Source organism: Pleurotus ostreatus (assembly GCF_014466165.1).
Source record: "Pleurotus ostreatus strain PC9 chromosome Unknown scaffold_7, whole genome shotgun sequence".
NCBI lineage: Eukaryota > Fungi > Basidiomycota > Agaricomycetes > Agaricales > Pleurotaceae > Pleurotus > Pleurotus ostreatus.
In genome coordinates, this window is record NW_023503162.1 from 966,243 (window position 1) to 990,174 (window position 23,932).

Below are 23,932 nucleotides of genomic sequence, written 5' to 3' on the forward strand. Positions count from 1 at the left end.
TGCTTTTCACGATTGCAGGAGTGTTGAGCAAGTGGCATTTGATCTACCTGTGACCGGAAAGATCCAAAAGGTCAGGATGGATGCCGATGAACTTGAAGACGTAAATATCAGGACTTCATAATCCAATCACCGTTCGTTCACAGAGGTCTGTCAGAAGAAGGGCACACATTCATGAGTGTTTGTCTTCAGTAAAGTGGGATACAAATGAACAAAATGGCACATAGGTAACCCCCTCGGTAGCTCAGTTGGAAGAGCGTGGGACTGTAATGGATACCTTTCATCCCAAGGCCACTGGTTCGATCCCGGTCTGAGGGAGATGTGCTGTAGAAGAGGGTTGCAATAGTTTTTGTCTCGGAGTCGGAATCAATCCATCGTCTAATCACCTGACCCTTAACTGACTGCGACATTTCTCCGACCATCAGTGTACATTCTTCGGTATTGAATGTTGGCGCGTACTAAGTGATTTACTGTCCAGCATGACTGTAAGTCAGGACTTACACATTTATACCCCTGCCAAAACTTACCTCGTTTACCTTGGCCAGGACCTGACTTTCTGTTACTTGCATATGGCCAAAGGCGATCTAGAAACCTTACAAACGCTGGAGACACCAGATTACATCAAAGGGGAGATATCCGATGATGGTTTGTATTTTATTCACTAGTATTTTCTGCTCGAGGGACTCATAGTAGATCAGAAATGGACTTCCCAACATACATGGTACCGCCGAATCCCGACGACTCCGATAGTACGTGCCACTCGTGCTTGTTATGGTGTATTGCCTGAATATCCGTAATATGCAAGTATTGCCATCGCAAGTGCATCCTTCGTATCCATACGGCAATCCCACCAATCCCCGGCATCCTGCCATGAAGCCACGCCCTCTTTATGACCCTATGTCGAAAGCGCTATTCCAAGATATGGGGTATGATGGAGGTGTAACAGGTGCTCTGAGGTGGAAGGACTTGGCTCTCGAAGAACTACTACCTATAGACGAAGCGAAGGAGGAGGCAGTCAGGGCAGAGTTGGCGAGGAAGATGGCTAGTGGCTCTGCTTCGAATCAATACCAGTCACAGCCGGCCCTACCTACACAACCGACATTGGAGCCTACCGACATCGAAGACAACGACGAAGATGAAGATGAAGCGGACGAAAATGAAGATGAAGACGACGAGAGCGAAGAGGATGCGGAAGAAGACTAGAAATCGAGGTTCTGCCGCTCTCTTACAGACAGGGCGATGTTTGCGCGCCAACACCACTACAGTGACCGCTCATATTCAACAGATTCTCTGCGCACGCTCGCGGCTGTATGTCCCTAGGGTATCAGGCGCATGGGCTATCCCCAGAGACAGCTGCAAGTTGTTTTCGAAGCCATTGTTGTACTTTCATAGAGTAGACCTCACACGTAGAACGCCCTTGGCTTGTAGTATTCCCCTTCGTTGCTAGACTAGCACAGGTAATCGTTTTATCAAGGATGTTCGGTCCATCTGGGCAGTGTACGACAATATCGAGACTCTAAATTGCCCGTAGATATGGCATTTACTGGTCCTCGTAGCCTTGTACTGGCGTCCGTGCGCGTTGGGGAACTACAAACTGGTCAGAAAACGCTGCCTCGAGCATATGCTTTGGCTCACGTACGCGGGTACGAAGTAGGAACTATCTCGGCAGGTCTCCATCCCATCCGCTCACGAATTGGGGGTACCGTCACCACCATCACTGGCCCAATAGCACCAATAACACACGAATAGAAGATGACGGGGCTCTCATGGGCCTGCCGTTGCTGCAAACGCCGCACGCAAACGTTCCACGCAGGTCAGCGGAGCTGTAGAGGATATAGCTATGGCACGCACCAGGTATCGGTAGGACGAACGCAATGTTTGGGTGAAGAACATCTCTATTGTTGTTGTAGCAGCCCAAAGCAGTCGGCGAGTTGGATGGATTCGGGGACCAAGTGCGTGGGAACGGATTGCCGACAATGGTCGTGCCCAATGTGCACTCACTGTTGTCTCTCTACCACCATCACCGCCAGTCGAGTCATTGCTGTCCCCTCGCTTCCTCAAAATGTCGCTGGAAGAAAGTATCAGCTTGGAGGAGACCAACAAAATCCGTATCTCCCTTGGATTGAAGCCTCTCACCGAAGACGCTGCGCCAGCTGACAGTAAGGAGAAGGAGGCCGAGGACAACTACGCGAAGAAGCGCGAGCAGGAGACGAAAGAGCGAGATGCGAAGTGCGTATGTCGTCTGGCCTTCTACTCGCGTACTGACATGCTCTCTTCTTCCTTTTGCTTGCAGGAAGATAGCTGACCGGATTGCCAAGTGAGTAGCCCTCCATTGTCCATTGCAGTCACTTCCATCTTCTTTCCTCGGGCAGCTAGGCCCAACGACATGCAGAGCAAGTTTGCTCACATACAATCTGTCCCCCCAGGGTGAGAAACAGGCGTGAATTAAACGCCTCACTCAAAGGCTCGACACTTGGAGATGCAGATGGCGACGACGACACCCTGAAATGGATCAAGCGCAGCAAGAAGAAGGAGAAGGAGCTGGCGAAGAAGCGACAGGAGGAGCTTGAGGACATGGACAAGCAGTTCCAGGAAGAGTACACTGAGCGTACGTTGCATTTAATTCCGAGTTCGGGATGATTGGTTCAATGGGATTCTAGGTGACCTCGCTGGACTTAAGGTTAGCCATGACTTTGAGGAGCTCGACGAAGGCGAAGCCCGTGTTCTTACACTCAAAGATAGTCGTGTATTAGATGATGAAGGTACGTCCCAGTCGCACTAATGGCCACTACATTACGCTTACGCACTCACAGAGGACGAGCTACAGAACGTTGAAATGGCGGAGGATGAGCGAACGAAGAAGCGCAATGACTTGAAGATAAAGCGACGAGATTACACTGGTTATGATGACGATGAGTTCACAGCTGGAAACGCTAACATGAAGAAAGCTATCTTGGCTAAATATGACGAGGATCTTGGATTGACGGCGCCAGAATCTGTGCGTCAGCTAGATACCCTTTGGTTTCATTGTATGGCCTTCCTAATTATTTGCACAGGGATTTCGACTTGGAAGCTCCTCTTCCCCAGCTACAAAAGCCGAGCGGGCAGAGAAGAAGGAGAAAGAAGCCGCTGCTTCCGTCAACAAATCGCTTTTGTCCATAGATTACGCTAGTACGTTCTATCTGCCTCTTCACGGATAACTTACCTCAGACCATTATAGAAAACTTGGAGCTCGCGGATTATCTACAAGAAGGCGACGTCGGATTCAAGAAGCCAAAGGTATGATTTTCATGGCGGAGAAAGCTCGGAGTATGGGGGTCCTCTAACAGACTGTAATCAGACCAAGAAAAAGCGAGCGAATCGACGCGCCGCTGCTGACGCTGAACTTGCCCCAGACGATGCCATGGAAGTCGACGTTAAGCCGATCATACCAAGAGTGAGAGACCTAGATGCCAACTTCGTCGACGATGATGAGCTGCAAGCTATGCTAGCACGCTCGCGTAAGGCGAAAGTGCATAAACCCAAGAAGCTATCGCCTGAGGAACTGGCCAAGAAGAGTGAGTTGAATCCTTCAACGGTTATTTGCCATTTTGTTGACTTCGTTGTCTTCCTAGTTGCTGCGGAACGTACGAGAGAAGCGAGTGGAGCCCCTCAAGATATAATCAAAATAGAGGACGGTGAAGAAGACCAAGAAACGGGCCTGGTTTTCGACGATACATCAGAATTTGTGCGTGCAGTTGGCCTTAATCCCGTTGTTAAGCGGGAACCACCAGAAGCCTCTGCAGTCCCTGCTCGTGCAGCTTCGCCACCACGGCGGTCACCTTCTAGGGACGTTTCGATGGCTCCAGGAGATCAGGCTCTAGAAGAGCTTGAGGCGGGCGAGGTTACCGTCAAGGACGAGGAAGAGGACGATATGGCCGTACTCAACGCCATCGAAGATGCATTGAAGGTTGCTGATGCTCAACCAGACGACACGGACGCTATTGGAGGCACTTCGGCGGAACCTACATTCAACTCTGGAATGGCTTCGACTCTGAATCTCTTACGGCAGCAGGGTATTCTCGCAACCCCGAGTGCAGATCAGTCCGATCGCGAACGGATACAACTGCAACGTGATTTGTGGCTTGCTGATCAACGCAGGCGAGTTGCCCAGCGAGAGCTTGAGCGTCTGCAATCCCGTGGGGGCAATAAAGACCAGGCGCAACGAGAGTATGAGAATCGCATGCGGGAGCAACAGGAGGCCCGGGATAACTTGGAATCCTTTAAGCACTACAAGCCGGACGTGGAAATCAAGTACTACGACGAGTTTGGTCGCTCATTGACGCCAAAGGAGGCCTGGAAGGCTTTGTCCCATAAGTTCCACGGGAAGGGCAGTGGCAAGATGAAGCTGGAGAAGCGGCTGAAGAAGATCGCGGAAGAGAAGAAGAAAGAAGCCATGGCTAGCGGTGATACCCCGCTGAGCATGAGCAAAGCATTCCAGCAACGGCAAGAGAAGACGGGTCAAGCCCATTTCGTTCTGTCCGTTGGGAACAGGGGGTCAGTATCGTTTGCTACTTGACGCTGCGTCTTATCTGACCAAGTTATACAGAGCTGTCCCGCAAGCTGCAGAGTTCTTTGATGCTCAGCCATTATCTAAGGGCAAGACGGAGAAGAAGAAACAGAAGAAGAACGAAGGAAAGCCAAATCAAAACGGCTTCATGACTGTTCCGGCACCCCTGCAACAATTACATCTCGCTGATAGCCCGGCTCCTTCGTCTGGCGTTCAGACAACGAGTGGATCACCAGCACCTCGGGCTGGCTTCTCTAGAATATCTGCAACCGCTGTTGTAGAACCATCATCGCAGGGCGGCACCCCCGTTCCCAGCGAGCGTGTGAAGGTGGCATTCGGGTTTGCTGCGAAACGCAAAGCTGGCGAAGAAGCGATTGAAGCACCACCGTCGAAACGTAGATGAAGCTAACCGTCTTATTCTAGAGTATAATATGTATGGATCCACTCTACGACCCTCGTTCCCTCTCTCATTACTTATTATTCGCTGCATCGTTCCTTCGATCAATTTCCGTGTAGAAATCGTGTTTATCTTCATGCCCCGTCCATTTCCAAGCATTTTGCTTCACGAAATCATCGAACGACCACAGCGCTGCATCTAAATCTGTGGCATTGCGGTAGACGTATGTATCAACCTTCACTGGCGGAGAGAGCTGAGAGATATCTTGTGGAAGTGGTGGGGGATTGGTAGGCACTAGGTCGTATTGTACGGTGGGCTGCAGGTCTGGAATTTCGGTCAGGGGACCGAGGGGACGAATGGACACCTCGTCCCGAGTATATTCCTACACCAGGATGAGCATTTCAACGAAGTGTAAATGTAAATGAACGCAATGCACATTGCCTTCGAACACGTCTAGTAGAGCGATATCATGCGATGATAATCCGACTACCATCGTCCCCCTGACCGATCTTTCCTCCACACCTAAATCAAGTCCAAAGACCTGCTTGCTGCGTTCGTAGGGTAGGATTCCTGGGTAGTCGGCGTTCTAGACAGATATAGCATCGGGTTAACTACATGTCGCCGGACGATAAGGATATGTCTAAATCGCCCACCTTCACATGGTGCCGCGTGTAATCCTACAAGTAAACGCGAATAGGGGCTTGAGAGGACTCCTCTATTCACGAGGATAACATGCACTTACGAGGAGAACTGCTGGACATATCTGCAGATGCTTCCCGTTGTTGCCAATGACGCGGCGGAGGATCTTTGGGTGCATCAACGTCCCGTAGAAGAATGCGGATACCGTGGGCGTGCTTTCGATAGTATCAACTGTTTCGAGAGGCATGGTGTGGTCGTGAACACTAGCTTAGCCCTTGATCGGGAGAGGTATTGGAAGGAAACTGCCACAGTGTGTCGTGTGATGCAATATGATGTGATCTCAGAATATGCATTACAAATTGATTGAACAGTTCGATTATCAGGGAAGCAGTACGTGTATCTAGGGGACAGTGAATCGGCATTAGAACAAAACAATTGAGCAAAAGCAACTCGTAGTTGAGCCCGGCTAAAATGGGTTTTCAGTATGAGGGAGAGCGTCAGGACATGCGACCTAGTACCGTAGATAGATGTAAACAGATTATGTCCGCTGTCTACACCAATTCGAGGCTTATCCTCCCGGTATTCACAGCTTCTGAGATGATCTGACTTTGTGAGATAAAGGATGATGCAATGTCTATGTCGCCGTAAATTACCAGACGGGATAGATACGGAAACTGTTCCTCAGCAAGAAACATTTCTAAAGCGGCCGTCATAAGTTGTTGAAATCGTTCAATACCATTATAGCCGAGTCGGCGGTGCCTCGCGGCGTCTGCGTAAATCCGCAGGGTCTTCAGCGCCTCGTGAGGGACGTTTGACTCGTGAAGGATCAGCGGTGGCGCCCCAGGTTGGAAGTTTAATTCTTCGAGTGCGGGGCAGCTCATCAAGATATCCGCAACGCCCATGTACGTGAACTCCGAGCCCGCTGGACTACCGTCGAGTTCCAAGCGATGTATCTTGTCTCCCAATACATGCAGTATTTCTGGCTCTTCGGTATTAAATCGATATGACATGTTCATAGGCTCAGCGATGAAGTTCGATAACTTGGGAAGGTCGCTGGGCCTCACACCAGCAGAGAGAAACCCCGTCGCACCCCGTAAACGCAGTGTCTCGAGGGAAGGAAAGAGGATAGGTAGAGGGATATCATCGAACATATGTTCTTTCCAGTCGTTTATGGATAGGTATCGAAGATTGGGCGCTTGTAGGATGATGGTTCGAAGGATGGGGTAAACCACTTCGAGGTGTTCAACGTATCGAGGCCGGCCAAATCTACTGGACCAGTCGATCCTTTCCAGATGGCTAAGAGATAGATTGTCGACAGAAGGAGAAGGGCGGGCGAGAGCAGTCCAGAAGGGTTCGTCGCCATGCCGTCCTAGCGTAGCTTTGACAATCAGCTTCACCGATGGACAACACGTGAGGATATCATAAATCGAGCATGGATCGTCTAAGACGGCGAAGGGAGGGATTTCGATGCATCGGACGAAATGACCGACGGTGGGCCTGGTCCGCTGACCCGTTCGTCTGCTCAACGCTTGACGTAGGCCAACAGTGCCGTATCGGATAAGTATCTTCGCGTACAAGAATTCCAGCATGACTAAATTCCACTGAACGCAGACTTGGGATATAGCGAGGGAGATTGGACGCGAAGTCCAAGAGGGACATTCGCCTGTCGACTCAAATGGTCTGTAGTCGGACGACATTTCTGCCTGGTCGAAGAACTCGTCTCCGAGGGCATTTCGAAAGATATCGCGCCATAACTCAGCAGGGAGGCTATTGCTGGCACTGGGGGGATTCATGGGCTGCATCTCAGCCACGCGGCTAGGGGAGTCTAGAATCGTCAGCCGCGTCAAGGCAGTACAGTAGTTATACTCACTTTCAGAGCTTTTTGACGGCCTGGGTCGATGAACTGCCAAATCATTCGTGGCAGGACTGAGTGGAAGTACATCTTAAGCGGCTGATTGAGCCCAGCGCTTAAGTTCGAGCCCAGAGTTCGCGGCGACTGAAAAGCAATTGAAATACAAGCTCAACCCATCTTGGGGGTACAGGGGTATAAGGGATACACGTGACTACGTAAGATTACATCGAGCGCCCATCCTCATGCATTTGCTGCAGTCCCAGTCAAACGCAATACACCTATTCAATTACTTGAATATCGCGCGACCTCTCAGCAGCTTATTTTAACACACTCATCCACCAGTGGAAGGTGATAACTCTTTGCTAGTGGCAGCTGGAATGAGAATGAACAAGGACTGCAAGGTTCAAACACAGGGGGGATGTACTGTGAAGGCGAGGGTTGCGGGTTTAAAGCGCTCGTGCAAGCTCGACTCAACACCCTCCAAAGTACATCGCTAGCTACATCCAATGAGTCAAGACGTTCATTGCCTGTCGAAGGGTAAGCTCGCTCGAGACCCTCAGTTGAAGGATGGGCAATAACAACCACACATACATGCCACGATTCCGCCGTATGAGGGCAGCGCGATCATTGTGATCGATCAGCGGGATTCATTTCTTTCCTTGCCCCGTCGGTACATTATCCGCGAGGTCTCAAGACTCGCGAAGTACTATCCAGTGTCCATTGATTACATTGTCACAGTGATAGATACCAACGAAGTAAATAATAAATAGAAATGCGAAATTATCTAATGATGGCTATTTAGCTCGACAACAATATTCGTAGTCATGATGATGCAGTACGATACAATGAGGAAGACGCCCCACGATCTCGTCAGGAAGTACCCGTTCCAGGGGACGAATATCACGGTGGCGGCGAGGAGGGAGAGCAGTCCGACTGTGCTCACAAGGAGAGTTGTGGAGAAATGAAGCTCGTAGGGGACGCCTGTTTGGTGCGTGATGTAGGAGCCGGATATGCCGACACCGAGGAGGATGTTGAGCATGGGCCCGCCGAAGCAGGCGGAGAAACCCATGATGGGGGCGAATGTCTGGAGGAAGAGTTATTAGGAAGTACGAGCAGGGACGCGTGAGGGACGTACTGCGACACTCATGTTGGCCACGAGGTCTGCGAGGGAGTTGCCAACCGCGAATATTGTCAGTCCGATGATAGCATCGGATAGACCGAAGATGAAGCCGAATGTCTGTTGTGGAGATGCTGAGCCGTCAACATGCAGATAGGAGGGGAAGAGCTAACCCTAAGGATGTTGACCGTCTCGTCTGCGACGGCCATGATCCAGACAATGGCGACGAAGAAGCCCATGAAGCATCGGGCGGTGCGAGTCGATGTATGATTCCCTTTCCCTCCGAAAACTACGACGAGGATAGCGATGGTCACGCCAGCCAGGGATGTTGCCAACAGGATCCACTTCAAGTGACTGCTCGCATCTAAGGGAGTGAGCTGAATTCATGTCGCGCCCGCGACCAATGTATGAAGAACTCACTGAACAACACGGAAACAGCGAATATCGGGCCAGCTACGCATTGTACTGCCGTCAACCACTTATTGTAATCCATGTCGTGAAGTTCGTCCTTCGCTTCTTCTTCGGCGACTAAGACTCGCTCCACGCCCTCCTCCTCGAAATCCACCAGCCGGCCTTCAGGTACGTGCCGGGGCGAATTATGTGCGTATTCGTATTTCATAACGACCACGGGCAGCGTTAACGTTAGCATCATCACCGCCGGCGCAGCGAAGATGCTCGCGAGCTTCCCAGCTGCCGTCTTGTCACCGAAGTGATACAACGAAGGAAACAGAGTATGCAGAATGCGGCGGACGACGTGCATCCACCGGCGGCGGCGCGAGGTCAGAGGTAGCATGGAATCCTCGGAGAATTGGGACAATATGGGGGAAGCAGGGGTCGGCGTGACAGATATGGAGGGGATGGTGGAGCCGTATAGCGAGTCGCCATCTGGGTTGCCTGGCCGCGATTCATCTGAGTCGGAGGCTGGCGTGATGGCGAGTCGTGGTGCGGAACGCTCGTCAAGGGGCACGCCGAGGGAGGCCTCGAAGGGATTCTCCTCGATGAACGACGGGGATCGGGACCTGGCATGGGACGGTGTGTGGTAGTGCCCGCCAGCGAATGGAGTGGCTGGGCTGTCGAATGCGTTCAGCTGCGGCCCAGCGGCGTCGGCACTGAGGGAGTTGACGACCTGACGGAACTCGAGAGCTCCGACAAGCGAGAACGAGGGAAGACGCGGGTGGTGGTGGTATTGGGAGGGGGAGGGGCTCCGAGAGTGTGGGCGAGGCGGGAGGGTTGTTTGAATTCGAGGGGGCCCGGGGGTGGATATTGCGCGAGCACGCGAAGCGGGTACAGGTGTCGGAACGACCAACGTCGTTTGTGGACCATTGGCTTAGATAGATTAATTTAGCTACGACTGAAGGTAAGGGTATCGCAGAGACTCACGATTGTCCCTGTATGGCATAAACGGAGGTGTATTCTCGTCGTACTCTGCACGGATCCGAGCCTCCAGAACCCGTTTGCCCTCTTGTCTCCGTTCCCACCAACTTGAAGACACAACCACCAGAGCGTAGAAAACATACAGAACGACCAATCCTGCCGCTTCCACGAACAAAAGCTCATTGTCGAGCAATATAACCAACAATAATGCCACCGCCGCGGCAAAGAATCCTACATCGCGCAGGAAAGGCCCCCGATTGACTTGGAAAGGCTTGATGATGCACATGGAGCCCACAACGACTGAGACGATGAACGAAGCAGCCCCAATCAACTCGCCGATGGCCAGGCTGCCAGAGTTCGTGCGCATCGCGGCAAATGTCGAGAAAACGTCAGGACTGCCATTCCCGAACGCCAGAAACGTCACCCCCGCGACATTCTCGTCCAGACCAAGCAGCTGCGCGATCGTCGACAGATTCGGGATGAAGAAATCGGATGCACTGATGCCGAGGGCCGAGAAAAGGAAAGCTAGCCATAATATGAGGGCGACGAAGCCAAGGGGTCGCAAGGCAGGGCTCAAGCAGAAGTAGAAGCTGAGGTAGTCGAGTGAAAGGAAGGTATCGCTCGTCGGGCAGCTTTTATGGACATGCTTGCATTGTTCGTGAACCGGGAAGGTCAATGGGTGACACTAACGATTGAATTGGGCGTCAGTAACTGAACGAGGCTTGGGCACGAGCTCCCGCTCAGCAATACACTCGACGTTGTAAAATTACTTTACCTCAGCTTTATGACCCAAAAGCCCTTCCAAACTACCGTGCCCCCTCCTGACCAGACTTATTGTCGACGAGTCCAGTAGTTCTGAAGAGTGGAGATCGTGGAACCGGCCATATCGACTTTGCGACCACAGGATGCAGTTTACGACGAAACAGGTAACGAAAAGGAGTCTTGGTACGCTTCGGTGCACAGTCATGGCGAACGAAGTGAAGATGGAATGGTGGTCGTGGGCACAAGCTTCATATGGCGGGTCGTGTGCCGTGTGCAAGCTCCAGTTTGGCTCCGGTCACAAAGTTAGTTCAAAAGAGGGGCACACGGTATTTAATAGTTATGGCTCAACGAATCATACACGAGGGAATTTATAGACATGGCCATACGTAATTAGGATATCTACTTTACAGTGCCAATCCCATGGATTGGGGTTGCAACTTTCCCGATTCCGCAAATCGCTGAGTAAATGGCGAAAGCAGGTGCACGATGAGCACCGTCAAATGATCATTTAAATAATTCAGGAAAGACGCACCAAGCTGCTTTCTGCAGCCTCTTCATCGAGGTATGGCGAACCTCTGCGTTCTGGCTCACCCGGAACCCTCACCTAAAACGAACGGCGAAGATTTCTTGAGAAACAAATCAAAATTGAATTCTGGACTTACTCGAAGGTTGATGTGGTTTTGATTTTCAGCACTGATCGCAGTGGCTACGCGAAACCCTATGGAACCGTCAGCAGCGGTCGAGAAATCGCTCGTATCAACGGCCGATCCGTGCAGTGATTTTCGTGAATTAAAAGCGGCTAACAGAGAGTTGACGTAGACTGATCAGATGTATATGACCAATATCCACCGTATCACCGTCAGATCTCAGGCGAGGCGAGATGCGAGAAAGACTCACGTTTTCCGATGATGAAGTCGAAAGCAAAGTAATACAACGAATGGGGAACGGCGACGAACTAACTGAAACTTGAGCCATTTATATTGAATGACGGGATACGTGGACTCACGACAATTGTTTCGATGATGGCAACAGCACTAGAAGGGCACAACTTTATGGGAATGGCTTTACCCGGCGAGGGAATTGGACCCACGAAGTCAAGACGCAACGGTTAATCGACCAAATGATCAACTTGTTGAGGATGTTTCGGGTGCTAGCGGACATGGTTATGAACGATCTACAGTGAATTTGCGAGCCGATACGAGAATTAGTGAATTACTCACTCATCGAAATCTGTTTTCGTGCTACCCAGGAGGTAACAGAGAGACGCTGCGACCAATACGTCCGAGAGGATGGCTGCTACAGCGAAAGGCAGAGCTACGGATTGTGAACGAAGAATTGATCGAAGGGAAGGTTACGAGTATGATGAATAACTTGCCTGCGATGTACTACGCGTCATTAGACGATATAATTCGCATGGACAGTCGAAGACAGAGTGTTAGAAGAACATACATTAAGCTCTGATAGCCTGTCAAACCGTTTCTTCACAAAACTACGCAGTATATTAGCATCGTGAAGAGAGAGAGAGAGATTAACTTCAGGGAGCTACGTACCTCAGAATGACCATTTCTTTCATAGGTTTGGGTATGAAGTATGATATACTATCTCAGAGCGAGGGAAACGCACCTATGCCAAAGCCTTCAGCCAGAGCAGTTGTTAGTCAACAAGGGGACAAGAATATGATTGCCACGAGCGAACTCACAGAAATGTGCGAATACGAAGAAAGCCTAGAACACATGCTCGCGATTTAGGGAGAGAAGACGGTGTGGAGACGCCGTGAGCGTACCGTGGCAATCGCAAGACACAATGTTATCTTCCCTGTACGTACTGCAAGACGAAAAGCCTTCCGACTTAGAAAAGCACCTTCTCACATCAGATTTCGGAGCCGACTCACGTTGAAATATCCGCACAGAGAAGAACCACTGTACAACGAACGCCATAAGAACCTAGACAGTCTCATAAGTAAGTAACATGTGTGTGGAGGCGGAGAAGAAGAGGCTGGCTGACGTTCACAGCAACAGATGTCTACCATCCTGTTCAGGCACTAAATTCGCTATAACGGAGCTGAGACGTACGAATAATGTACTGGAAACGGCGAGTAGCTGTTAAGGACAGACCAATGGTTGGAATGGAGCACGGCAAGAGCTTACGATGTGCCCTCTTCGAGCTGTGATGGTATCCCGTAGCTTTTAATCTACGTCGCCAAACATCACGAGTGACGAGGCTAGCTTTCGGGGCGGGGAGACTACGTACTAGGTAGTAGTACAGGGCGTGGCCCACTAGTATTCAAGTGATGCTCGTTACTCTAACAAGTTTGATTCAATGTTCGGATTGACTTACTGAGTATAACATGTAGTGTGTCCAGCACCCTGGTTTAAAGGAAGGGCATGACGTCGGGTCACAATGTGAGATATGCGAAGCCTACCAAAGTGCCGTAACCTGTGATAACGGGGACAGTGAAGTACCCAAGAGTCACGGTAGACTAAATCACTCACAAGAAGCTTGAGGCGAAGGGGATCTTTTGGGTATGCGTAATAGTAAAAATACGTCTGATATCACAGGAGAGGGAGAGGGTTGGTGTTTGACACCGTCCATTAGCCGAACACGACATACCTGTAGATTGGTGATCCCATACATCCTGATCAAAGGGTATGCATTCGTGAATATCGAGCTGCGAGCGCAATGTCTTACATTGTAGCGATATTGCAACTCACATCATCGTGATCAAAGCACCGACGAGCATGGCACCTAGTACACCACAGGAACACCAATTAGTCAGTTTTCTGTTACTTCCGAACCAATCCAATCTCAGTACGCACCGAAACTATCAGTTAGTGGACCGCTCATCCCAAGCAACTTCCTGCCCAGACGCCTTTCGAGCTTCGAAGGCAAGAAAACTGCTATGGCAGGAAGATGGTAGAAAGAGAAAGTGGAGAAAGGCCCGACAAGCCCACACGAACTAAGAACCCTTCATACGCTTGCGCCGCTGATGCTATACAGCAACCGCACCAATAAAACACATCATGGAGGATTTTCCTAAGTTGACGAGACAACCCTTCGAAGTTTGATGCATGATGCACTTGAACATTGACAATTTGATGTGATCACTAATCCCATTCGGTGCCTATGCTACATAGGTGTTGCTAGCCAATGTTCTCCCGGGTCTTGGTGTCTTGTGGCGACGTCACATTTATTGATCTTCGGATAAGATTTCACATGTCAGTGTGTATGGTGTCTGGAAAGGGAAGAGACCCTGAGTGGCTACCGGCTTGTTGCGCTGCCATCGATGTGAATGGCAAGTTGAAGGGGAAGGGGGAAGGGTGGCTAAAGGATGGTTGAGTCCATCGCGTAAAGTAACATTACATTTGATGATGAACGCCAAGTTGCTAACGATCAAGCTTGAGGGTCTAAAAGAATATGAGAGAGACAACGCTGTCAGCCACCCACTATGCATACTTGGCCATTGATCATGGCGTACTTACTGGATGATCTCCCCTGGTCTCCGGACCCAGTATATGATAGAAGCAATGACCACACAGCACTGCTCCAACTTGGCCCAGTAAATAGTTTACGACGTTTTATAGAGCAACGAGCTGTATCGAATTTCACGAACGCTTGATATTGGCAGGAGTCGAAACAATCGAAGCGTACGACCAACTTCGCTCGCGTTATTGAAGGTTCGCTCGGGTGGTCGCGTCCGTCGACGTCACGTGCGATCTTGTCTTCGTATTATAGCATCGGGATTCCTATACACCCGCGAAGTCTCTTCACGGAGGGAAGAGGTGGTGCAAGCAAGTAAATCAATGCAAATATGTGTACATAGTCAAGAGGTGTACTAAACTATGGTGAGTGGGTGATAGGAAACAGGGGGAACATGCGTCACTTAAATATTTAGATAAAGAAGTCAATGGGGGCGAGGAATCCTTTTCAAGCAAGGGAACAGACAGGGTCATAAATATCGTACCGGGCTTACAAGATCGTGGGTGAGCGTTACACCTTTGCCGATTCCACAAATTGCTGGAGATAGCCAAAGTGAACAATGAACACCGTTCAGATTACTATGCAAGAGAGACGCACCGATCCGCTTTCTGCGTCGAGGTATGGCGATCCTCTGCGTTCTAGATCGCCTGAGCCCCTCGCCTACATAGAACGAAATAAAGAAGAAATAAATTACAAGGTAAATGAATTTGAACTTACTCGAAGGCTGATGTGGTTCTGATTTTCGGTGCCACGGGCAGTGGCAATTCGGAAACCTATGGACCCATCGGCGGTGGTAGATAGATCACTGGTATCGACGACCGATCCATGTAATGACTTCCGAGAATTCAGCGCGGCTAGTAGAGAATTTACGTAGACTGAAGGACATTTACAACGCCCAGCATTCACGGTAAGACTTCGAAGAAGTTGAATTTGAGAAGCACTCGCGTTTTCCAATGATAAAGTCGAAAGCGAAGTAATAGAGTGAATGCGGAACGGTGACGAACTAAATTAAAAGCCCTTTAGCTCTTTGTGTTGGGCAATTTTATGTATGTGATTTGGACTCACGACAATTGTCTCGACAATGGCAACAGCACTAAGAGGAACATAGCAGAGAGGAAGAAATTCAAACAAGCTATTCAGTAGTGATGAACCCGAACTCACGAGGTCAAGATGCAACGGTTGATCGACCAGATGATCAACTTATTGAGGATGTTCTGAGTGCTAGATACCACAGTGTAGATATGGATGGTCTACAATGAATTTTCGAATTCATAGAAGACCCAGTGAGTGACTCACCCGTTGAAACTTGTTTTTGTGCTACCCAAGACGTAACAAAGGGAAGCTGCAATCAAGACATCCGAGAGGATAGCTGCTACTGCGAAAGGCATAGCTATAGAATAAATCAGCCAAGGGGACGATGTAAATAGAACAAATCACGTACCTGCGATGTACTATGTATCGCTCCCTCATGAGTACGGTGCAGCAAAGGATGATAGTTGAACACACATTAAGTTCAGACTGCCTGTCAAACCGCTTCTTCATAAAACTACGACGAAGTCACTGTCAGGAAAGAGATGCTAACCACAGGTAGCTAGCTGCATACCACATAATGACCATTTCTTCCTTGAATTAGGGATCAAATGCCCTCTGAGAACGGTGGAGGCTTACCTATGCCGAAGCCTTTCGCCGGAGAGGGTGTAAGTCGATGAAGGCTCAGGAATATGAAGGCTACGACTTTCACTTACAAAAATGCGCGAATACGAAGAACGCCTACAAGCGCCCTCATTATTTAGATGATGCAGAAGGTGTCGGGGACATACAGAAACAATGGCAAGACACAACGTTATCTTCCCTGACCGAACTGTACAAAAGCAGAAGGCTTTTGCATCAAATGATTTGACGTCCTGATTTCGACTCACGTTGGAAAATGCGTACAGAAAAGAACCTAATAGGAAATTGGACCAATTCAGACTGAATAAACCTGAAGGGCTTACCATTGTACCGCGAGTGCCATCAGAACCTAGATCATTGAGAAGGTAAGACAACGGGATTCGAAGAGGTTGAAGAGGGGACTGACGTTGATAGCGATAGATGCCTGCCCGTCTGAAGATATAGATAAAAGTCCGTCATAACTTGAGGCGACACGTACGAATAGAGAACTGGAAATGGAGAGTAGTGGGATTTGGACGTGATTCCAGCGTAGTACAGTGAAGTGCTTACAATGTGCCCTCTTCAAGCTGCAACGGTACTCCGTAGCTTATTATCTATATTCCTCAGATAATGAGTAACAATGACGGTCAGCATCAATCACAGGAGGTTACGTACTAGATAGTAGTACAGGGCATGTCCCACTGTTATCAGAGTGATGTCGGTTATTCCAATGAAATTAACGATCTGTGAATCGGCGTACTGAACGCAACATGGAGTGTGTCCAGCATCCTTGTTTGAATGGATTAGCCAACATCAGGTCGAAACATCGAAGATGTAACATACCAGAGTACTGATACCTATATGATGGGGTCGGTGAAGTTGCAGGAGCTACAACAGGGTATATTACTCACAAGAAGCTTGAGACGGAAAGGATCTTTCGGGTATGCATAATAGTAGAAATAAGTCTAAGACGAATGTGACTGTCATTCAAAACGTCCGATAACTAACATCGACATACCTGTAGGTTCGTGATTCCATACATCCTGGCCAGAAGTCATTCATGGATATTGCGCGCTAAGTTCATTCTTTGCATCGGAAACTCACATCATCGTGATCAAAGCGCCAACAAGCATGGCACCTTCATAGCACGAGCACCAAATTAGTCGAAATACTGTCGTACTCAATGGGCCTTCAGTGCGCACCAAAACTATCAGTCAGTGGTGCAGCCATTAGACTTCACGGACACCTCGGGCCTCTTTGGAAACTGACTGCGGCACGAAATAGGGAGGGAGAGAGAGAGAAGAGAGAGAGAGAGAGAGAAGAGAGAGAGAGAGAGAAAAGGGAAGAACCCAACAAGCCTATGAGAACCAAGAACTAACCCAGAACCCTTCATATACTTACGTCGCTGATGCTACACACTAGCCGAGGAATACTGTTGAACAAGGTGCAGCATGGATGCACGATGCACTTGATCAGACTTGATCATTTACTCCATGGTTGATGTGAACTATCCAGTCGTGTGGGTATCTGATCTCTGGAGAAGGAAGAAACCATGTGTGGCTGCCTTGTCTTTCGGCCTGTTGCGCTGTCATCGGCGGTTAACTACTTCTAAGGCTCCTCGAGACTTGATCATAAAGTGTCGATCGGATCAACACGTTATAGGGGGATGATATAAGTGTCCACCGAACCCCGATCCTCCGCTGAAATAAGGACGAACGACGATGATAGTAAGATATGGAAGAATGTAGGGGAGAGCGAGAGTGCGAGAGCGAGAGCGATGTTAGCTATTGCACTATATGCACTGGGTCTTTCCTGTAACTCTGGTGTACTCACTAGGGAATATGATGATCTCTAGATGATCTCCCGACTGCGGTAATAGAAGCATTTGAATCAGATGCCGACACCGCAAGTTTGTCCCAGCTAGTGATAGATGAAGTCACGATGTTTCATGCTGCAGCGTGCATCAGAAAATCTTCGCGAAGTCAGAATGTTCAAACGTTCAAGTTCGAGAGTCGAGACGGCTCACTTGAAAGTTGAAGCTTGAAGGGCATTTGTGGCGTCAAGGTCACGTGGAATCTCTTAGGAGACCGAGGAAACCGAGTGCAAGGGAGGGCCAGCTGTACCACATAGGCTGACCTACTTTCGCTTCTGGGGTGGCGTACTTTCCTGTGACCTGTCAGTAGTTGGGAGTCGAAAGTTTTGCAACATGCACTGCAACATGCCCGATAACAATACGAAGATATGAGCTCAATGCCGGGCGAATGAGGATATAACCCAGCAACAGAATAATCGGGTGCACCTGCATTTATCCGTGCTTGGTTGTATATCAACGGCGTTTGTTCCTTGCTCTTTTTGACCGCCACGCCAGTGGTATGAAAGCTCCGCCAACGCTCAATGAGGTAGGTTTCGCGGCCACTACCATGGTCGTAGCAGGGAGGCTGACCTACTGTACATCCGCTTTGCATGGTTCAATCCCCGCCAGAACATATAAATACCTTGCTGTTTCTCCCTCTCCCCAGCTGCTCTGGGTTTCTTCCTTACCACCACCATCCGGCCTCACCCATACTTACTCCCCCTTCCTCACCCCGCCCTAGCTCGATCCGGCTCGTCCGTCAGTCCATTGCGCCCTCAACTTCAACATTCAACATGTTCTTCGTGTTGTTGCTTGACTATGCTTCTATCTCTGAGCGGTCGCTGAACTCGCCTTGGTCTAGCCTCTTCGGCGGGGGCTCACGCCATAGCAAATAAGTCTATGCGTATGGCGGGCGGATGAGATGGCCGGTGGGTGAGGCTTGTCCCACAGTGAGTCTCTGGCTTTCCCGCCTTTTGGGTATTGGTGGCTGACGCCCGTTATAAGCCTTTACAATGGTGTCTTTAGTCGTCGCGTCCTTGGCGGGCGCAGACTTGCCCTAGGCGGGCTCAGGTCGCATTCTGGCCTACTCGAGCATCGTGGTACGGCCCTGCCTCATCTTTGGGGGGATCCATCTCGTGTGCACATTTACAGCCAGTCGAGGCCGTCGAAATGGATTGGTGGTCAGCTTCAAAAGTAAGTCAATGTTTGTGGCATCAAAGAAACGTTGGCTGACATACGTTGGCTTGAATATCACAGCGCGCAAATTCGGATATCTACATCCTACAATTGAACGTACAGCGGATAATAGGCTTGCCTTGTTATGTCCTAGACCATGGTGGAAGGTCGGCGTGAAGTCACTTGGGGGTTGTTGCCTTCGTAGGCGATGCCTTCAATACTCTTATCGCGCTTTCGTTATGAGTCGAGGGGACGCAGCATGGTATCGTCGTATCCTTTCGCTGTGCCTTCAGTTGTAGGATGTAGGTATTCGAGTTTGCGCGTTGTGGACAGGTGCGTGTTGAATTGTCGCGTCATTAGCAGTGCTTATCCTGTCAAATAGGTCGCGTTCGTGGACTCGATCCACACCGAAATCGACATCAAGACTCGCAGCAAGGTTCTGATGCCCTGAGTAGGTTGTCTTATTACGCGGGGACTGATTGTTATGGGATAGGGCGATTCGATTCGATTCGACCGACCTCAAGTCCCCGGCCCTCGCGGCCGGGCCATTTTCTTTTTTTTGCTAGTCTTGTTGTTTGCCGCCATGTAACATTGTGCGATGTCGCTCGGGGGTTTGTAACATTCGTTGTAGACCGGGGCTTTGTTTCTCGGATGTTGGTGACGTGGGCTTCGCCGTTCACGATCGGGGGGAGTTTTGATCGATGCCGGGGCAACTGGCGTCGATTTGCCTGCGTCCGGCAAGACCCAAAAGGGCAGGGTAGCTTTATGCAACCCAAGAGCGGCCAGGTTTTAGAACCCGCATCCTCTCTTAAATGGGCAGAGAATTGAAATTTATTTCTGGTTGAAAACGTTTGATATGTAAGAACGATGCCACAAGATGCATGAAGCGACTTACGTTGGGGATCATCAATCAACCTTGGCAGCTCCAGCCAATGGCTTTTGCGACTTGAGCGGATTCTTCGGTAGAAGCATATCATATTCGCTGATTGCTGAGGAGGTCCAATTGTCAACGGTTTGGCAGTAGCTGTGGTGTGGAACTGAGTGAGTCCATGGACCGAACATGGCGCAGCTTCGCTATTAAGCGATATGCATAGGAAACGCAGCTGAAAAGAAGTCTCATCGCGACTAAGTACATGTATGTTCATGACTGGTCACCTGACAAACGTTAGGGGCTTTACACTGAACTTACCCATTCGACCCCAAAACAGTTCTAGAAGCCTTGTCGGTCCAACTGAAAGTACCACTAGCACGTGATGTAAGCCAGACTATGGAAAGCAAGACTGATCTGCTCCTTGGCAGGTCAGTCTTGCACTGTTTGCCTGCGAACCAGAATGGTCCGCCACAAACAACAGGGTTGCGAACGAATCCCCTTGAGTGGGACCCCAGGTACCTTTCATGTGCATCTCAATCATCAATAGTTTTGAAATATAAGTATACTACTTGATACTAGCAAAGTCAATCAAAAGCAATATATCAAGTCTAAGGCTTCTTGCTACGTCTAGTCACCCGTATGCCAAAGAGTGGAGGAATGATATTCTGCTTTCCAAAGGTCAACGATAGCCGAGCATCCGTACTGAGCCTCTGCTTCTTTCTCGGTGGTTGATCATCTTCATCGCCAACAAGGGTATTGTCGGAGGAAGGCCCTACTACCATCTGCTGATCATCGTCATCATTGGCGGCTTCATCTGAGCCATTGAAACCATCCTCAGTCTCCTCCATGTCGCATCCCGAGCCAGAGAGTGCATGGCGGCGAACAACTTCCAAGGAAGTAATCCATTTATTGAGATCCGTCTGGTGCTCCTTGGACATTCCCTTTTTTGGTTGGCCTGGTTCATCCAAGTGGTTCTTAATCCGATAGATACCTCGGATGTATCTCTTGAAATCGGTGTTCGATAGCGAGGGGTCACCTTGTACAACGAATACTCTGTATTTATCTCAGTACTCTTCAATGTATGAATGAGTGGGGAGGCTTACCTCTTCTTCTGATGTGTTGTCATTATGATGCGACCATTTCCGCAGTACTCTAAAGGCCCAATAGCAACACTTGCAGACTTCTTGACAATCTCAGAAAAGAGACGGGTCTTTCGTTCCACCCCAGTAATGAGATCGAAGGACTCCGCATGACTAGAAAGGAACAGTTAGTGGAGCAGGAGAATAAATAGATAAATGAGCACACGAGGAAGGAATCTTGGCTATCGTCCAGAGCTGCTTCCCGCCAGTCTTATGTGCTTGATAGTACAAGTAGGTCTGCTTTCGTGGCCGAGTCTTGTCCATGAAGTCGTACGGGACAATGCTGCTGTAGTACTCTGGGTTGATATGGGATTTTGCGTCAAGCATATCTACCTCAATGTTTAAGAAAAAGGGGGAAAGGAATCTATCATCACGTACTGTGCTTATTGAAAAGAGAAGACAAGGGATCACCCCCACCCACGGACCCGCCGAGGCGAGTCCATGCACTCTCTCCAAAAACAAGATACCCCAGATAGGGGTGCTCCTGAAGGGCAATATTGAGATATCCAGGCTCGAAGATATCACCCTCCCCATTTACATCATTCTAACAATAGGTGAGCTGATCATTGAGAACTTGGGAATATATGCTTACTGCTTCATGCTTGACGATCAACTCTGCCATGCGACGGGGTACAAGAGTCCTTGTCTTCCCATACACCATCAGCCAGTCGCCATATTGCTCCCTCTGCCTTCTGGTGGGTGCCAAGATGTTATCCACCAATGCAGGCTTCAAAATATCCGACCTATATATAATAATAAGTAAGCGAAAACATCAATATATTTGATTGAACATACCACAGATTATCATGGGACTTTCTTGTATATTCCCATAGTGCCAGACAGAGTCGGGCCACTCGAGACGGACTTTGGCAAAAGTCTTGTATCGAAATATGGATGGGAATTCCTAGGTGTTCATTGCGATGAGTGTTTGGAGGATGAAGAGGAGGAAAGCAACCTACCTGCCATAAAAAATACCTCGCAAAGTGTGTAAACCCCCATGCCAAAGAACACCCTGCTCGGCGCAGTGCGCATGCCATCAGCAGCCAGACCAGCTTTGCGTGAGCCCATAATGCCCTCAACAAAAGTGCTCACTCCACGGAGAAATCCATGAAAGTCAGCATAGACATCTGATGGAGTGGGCGGTAGCTTGTCGCAAGAGACTGCCCAGTTGGGCTGTATTTATGTTAGCTAATGTCTCTAATGCAGTAACTCAAGACCGTACCTGGAAGACGTTGTCTAACGTCACAAATGCTAAGGTATGAGTTTCAAACTCGAAGGCCAGGCCAACTCGGAAACCACGAAGCTAGAGTAGATTGCCATCAGTAACAATAATGCTTCAACGATAAATATATGGTACTTTTTTGGGGACAGTCAGTATAGAGTTGTACCACATGTCCTTCGTATAGAACTGAAGCGACATATGTGTTAGGTAGGCAATCTAGACAAGTAGTATGTTAGCCATATGCGAAATCTCCGAAGTGTATAGAGCACTCACAGAGATCCATAGCACACTGAAGTCCAGGTGTATTGTTCTGGCAGTTCCCTGTGTTCATGCAGCGCTGGCAAATTCTAATGAGGTGGACGGCGTCAAGAAGTCTTATCTCATCGAGGAGGTCATTGATGGGAAGTTCATCAAGTACATCAACAATGACAGCCCAGAGCTTCTTCCAATGGAGAATCTGGATCAGGAACGACGAGCAAAGTTCCTCGCCTTTGCTCAGCATGTTCAGTATTTCAAGACAGAGTCTGTTTTCATTTCTGATCTTCAAGGTAAGCATGTTGGCGATCAAGGAGGTGCTATTGTCCGCTAACATGCCCCTCAGGTGGTGATACTCTTCTCACTGACCCTCAAATCACAACCGATCCGTGAGTGGCTCTACCTTTCTTGCTTTTCAGCAAGTAGCTGAAACTCGAACAGCAGTATCACCAAAGGACAGATCTTCGCATCTGGCAACCTGCCCAGTGCGTTTACGAACTTCAAAAGGCTACATACCTGCAACTATTTTTGCAAGTGGTATAAACTACACTCTCTGTCGCTTTCTTCCTCCGACTCCGAGTCCCATAGTAACCAGCCTCTCTTTGTAGGATCTGTTGATTCACCAGATAAGATAGCTTAACTATGTATAGCTAATATACAATACCAAAAGCCTTGTCTAAACCTACTTCTTAGCTACAAATGATAACAGAATGGCCTTCGAACGAAAGGAAACGAATGAACGAAACCGAGTATCATTACTACAGTCACACCATGTCACAGTCACTCAGAGAATGGTGGGTGCGACTTACTTTGATCAGTAGTGCCAGTGGATTCAGTTTGATGATGCCAATCTGCTGTGTATATGTGTATCACACACACCCAGCACTGTTGGAGGCTTAACGGTCCATCCTGTGGCTCAAATTACATGCTCTATAGTCAATCCACGGTGCGGAGTTTGTTATTTGTCAATGTTTGTCTGGCTGGCGCTTCAAGGTTCCTGCTTAGCACGAAGCAAGGTCTGACTCTCATGATGAACAAGACACTGGGTTTTTTTTGAATCATCTTACTACTTAACAGTATCACACTCCATATAATGCTATTGGTCCATCCAGTCATGGTTACATTTGACTGGCGACTCAAGTGAGTGCCATGTTTGTGCATGTTTGCCTCATGTAAGCGCACTCTCTACATACCAACCAGTGACTATGGCTTTGGTCAGCCACAATGGCCATGGATTCACTTTCTCTGCTTAGTGAGTCTATTCATGATTATTATAGACTGCCTGTACCATTCTTTGACCTTGCTGGTCCATCCCCCCTCTTAGAGCACCAACTTGTGCGATGATTTGAGCACTAGATATTTGTACATATTTGTACCTACTTCAGGAAGCGCGTGTCTAACTGCAGTGCTTGGGGGCCTTGTGCCAAGGAATAAACAACTCGGACCTTTCAAGCCGGTGGAGAGCAGATCAGTCTTGCTTTCCATACCAGACAACCAAGTACATGTTGCGACACTCTAAAGTCAGACGGGTTCATATACACAGGCATTCACTAGTACATAACATTTTAAGTTCAACTTCGATTCTTACTTCTGCATTGACCAG

The 23,932-nt window shown here is 49.1% G+C and overlaps 10 protein-coding genes and 1 non-coding gene across 11 annotated transcripts; 4 read left to right on the forward strand and 7 right to left on the reverse strand.

The window, feature by feature from the left end:
* Positions 1-230: 230 nt before the first annotated feature.
* On the forward strand, positions 231-315 carry PC9H_009513. Its single transcript has one exon. It is a non-coding gene; the product is annotated as a tRNA-Tyr (tRNA).
* A 251-nt stretch (positions 316-566) lies between these two features.
* PC9H_009514 (uncharacterized protein) lies at positions 567-1,200 on the forward strand (the record flags this gene model as incomplete). The annotated part of the gene is made up of 3 exons (XM_036779014.1): positions 567-642; positions 696-746; positions 803-1,200. The coding sequence occupies 3 exons, from the start codon at positions 567-569 to the stop codon at positions 1,198-1,200; spliced, it is 525 nt and encodes a 174-aa protein (XP_036628403.1).
* A 337-nt stretch (positions 1,201-1,537) lies between these two features.
* On the reverse strand, positions 1,538-1,890 carry PC9H_009515 (uncharacterized protein; the record flags this gene model as incomplete). Its single annotated transcript, XM_036779015.1, has 3 exons — positions 1,538-1,584; positions 1,637-1,778; positions 1,849-1,890. The coding sequence occupies 3 exons, from the start codon at positions 1,888-1,890 to the stop codon at positions 1,538-1,540; spliced, it is 231 nt and encodes a 76-aa protein (XP_036628404.1).
* A 169-nt stretch (positions 1,891-2,059) lies between these two features.
* Positions 2,060-4,949, forward strand: PC9H_009516 (uncharacterized protein; the record flags this gene model as incomplete). The annotated part of the gene is made up of 10 exons (XM_036779016.1): positions 2,060-2,226; positions 2,291-2,314; positions 2,424-2,605; positions 2,658-2,759; positions 2,811-2,995; positions 3,054-3,168; positions 3,218-3,276; positions 3,338-3,554; positions 3,654-4,533; positions 4,586-4,949. 10 exons carry the CDS (start codon positions 2,060-2,062, stop codon positions 4,947-4,949), a joined length of 2,295 nt encoding a protein of 764 aa, XP_036628405.1.
* Positions 4,950-5,016: 67 nt separating this feature from the next.
* Positions 5,017-5,829, reverse strand: LYS4_1 (mitochondrial Homoaconitase; the record flags this gene model as incomplete). The annotated part of the gene is made up of 4 exons (XM_036779017.1): positions 5,017-5,325; positions 5,380-5,529; positions 5,597-5,620; positions 5,686-5,829. 4 exons carry the CDS (start codon positions 5,827-5,829, stop codon positions 5,017-5,019), a joined length of 627 nt encoding a protein of 208 aa, XP_036628406.1.
* A 304-nt stretch (positions 5,830-6,133) lies between these two features.
* On the reverse strand, positions 6,134-7,384 carry PC9H_009518 (uncharacterized protein; the record flags this gene model as incomplete). The annotated part of the gene is made up of 1 exon (XM_036779018.1): positions 6,134-7,384. The coding sequence occupies one exon, from the start codon at positions 7,382-7,384 to the stop codon at positions 6,134-6,136; it is 1,251 nt and encodes a 416-aa protein (XP_036628407.1).
* An 834-nt stretch (positions 7,385-8,218) lies between these two features.
* PC9H_009519 (uncharacterized protein) lies at positions 8,219-10,892 on the reverse strand (the record flags this gene model as incomplete). Its single annotated transcript, XM_036779019.1, has 6 exons — positions 8,219-8,518; positions 8,570-8,671; positions 8,725-8,915; positions 8,972-9,877; positions 9,932-10,610; positions 10,701-10,892. The coding sequence occupies 6 exons, from the start codon at positions 10,890-10,892 to the stop codon at positions 8,219-8,221; spliced, it is 2,370 nt and encodes a 789-aa protein (XP_036628408.1).
* A 312-nt stretch (positions 10,893-11,204) lies between these two features.
* PC9H_009520 (uncharacterized protein) lies at positions 11,205-11,848 on the reverse strand (the record flags this gene model as incomplete). The annotated part of the gene is made up of 5 exons (XM_036779020.1): positions 11,205-11,291; positions 11,350-11,507; positions 11,585-11,642; positions 11,694-11,721; positions 11,778-11,848. The coding sequence occupies 5 exons, from the start codon at positions 11,846-11,848 to the stop codon at positions 11,205-11,207; spliced, it is 402 nt and encodes a 133-aa protein (XP_036628409.1).
* A 2,826-nt stretch (positions 11,849-14,674) lies between these two features.
* PC9H_009521 (uncharacterized protein) lies at positions 14,675-15,772 on the reverse strand (the record flags this gene model as incomplete). Its single annotated transcript, XM_036779021.1, has 9 exons — positions 14,675-14,701; positions 14,762-14,824; positions 14,882-14,998; positions 15,230-15,257; positions 15,326-15,385; positions 15,461-15,554; positions 15,606-15,615; positions 15,671-15,710; positions 15,768-15,772. 9 exons carry the CDS (start codon positions 15,770-15,772, stop codon positions 14,675-14,677), a joined length of 444 nt encoding a protein of 147 aa, XP_036628410.1.
* A 4,549-nt stretch (positions 15,773-20,321) lies between these two features.
* On the reverse strand, positions 20,322-22,245 carry PC9H_009522 (uncharacterized protein; the record flags this gene model as incomplete). Its single annotated transcript, XM_036779022.1, has 9 exons — positions 20,322-20,766; positions 20,817-20,966; positions 21,019-21,181; positions 21,231-21,396; positions 21,445-21,595; positions 21,648-21,756; positions 21,812-22,025; positions 22,075-22,155; positions 22,210-22,245. The coding sequence occupies 9 exons, from the start codon at positions 22,243-22,245 to the stop codon at positions 20,322-20,324; spliced, it is 1,515 nt and encodes a 504-aa protein (XP_036628411.1).
* A 58-nt stretch (positions 22,246-22,303) lies between these two features.
* Positions 22,304-22,969, forward strand: PC9H_009523 (uncharacterized protein; the record flags this gene model as incomplete). Its single annotated transcript, XM_036779023.1, has 3 exons — positions 22,304-22,622; positions 22,676-22,718; positions 22,771-22,969. The coding sequence occupies 3 exons, from the start codon at positions 22,304-22,306 to the stop codon at positions 22,967-22,969; spliced, it is 561 nt and encodes a 186-aa protein (XP_036628412.1).
* Between the last annotated feature and the right edge of the window lie 963 nt (positions 22,970-23,932).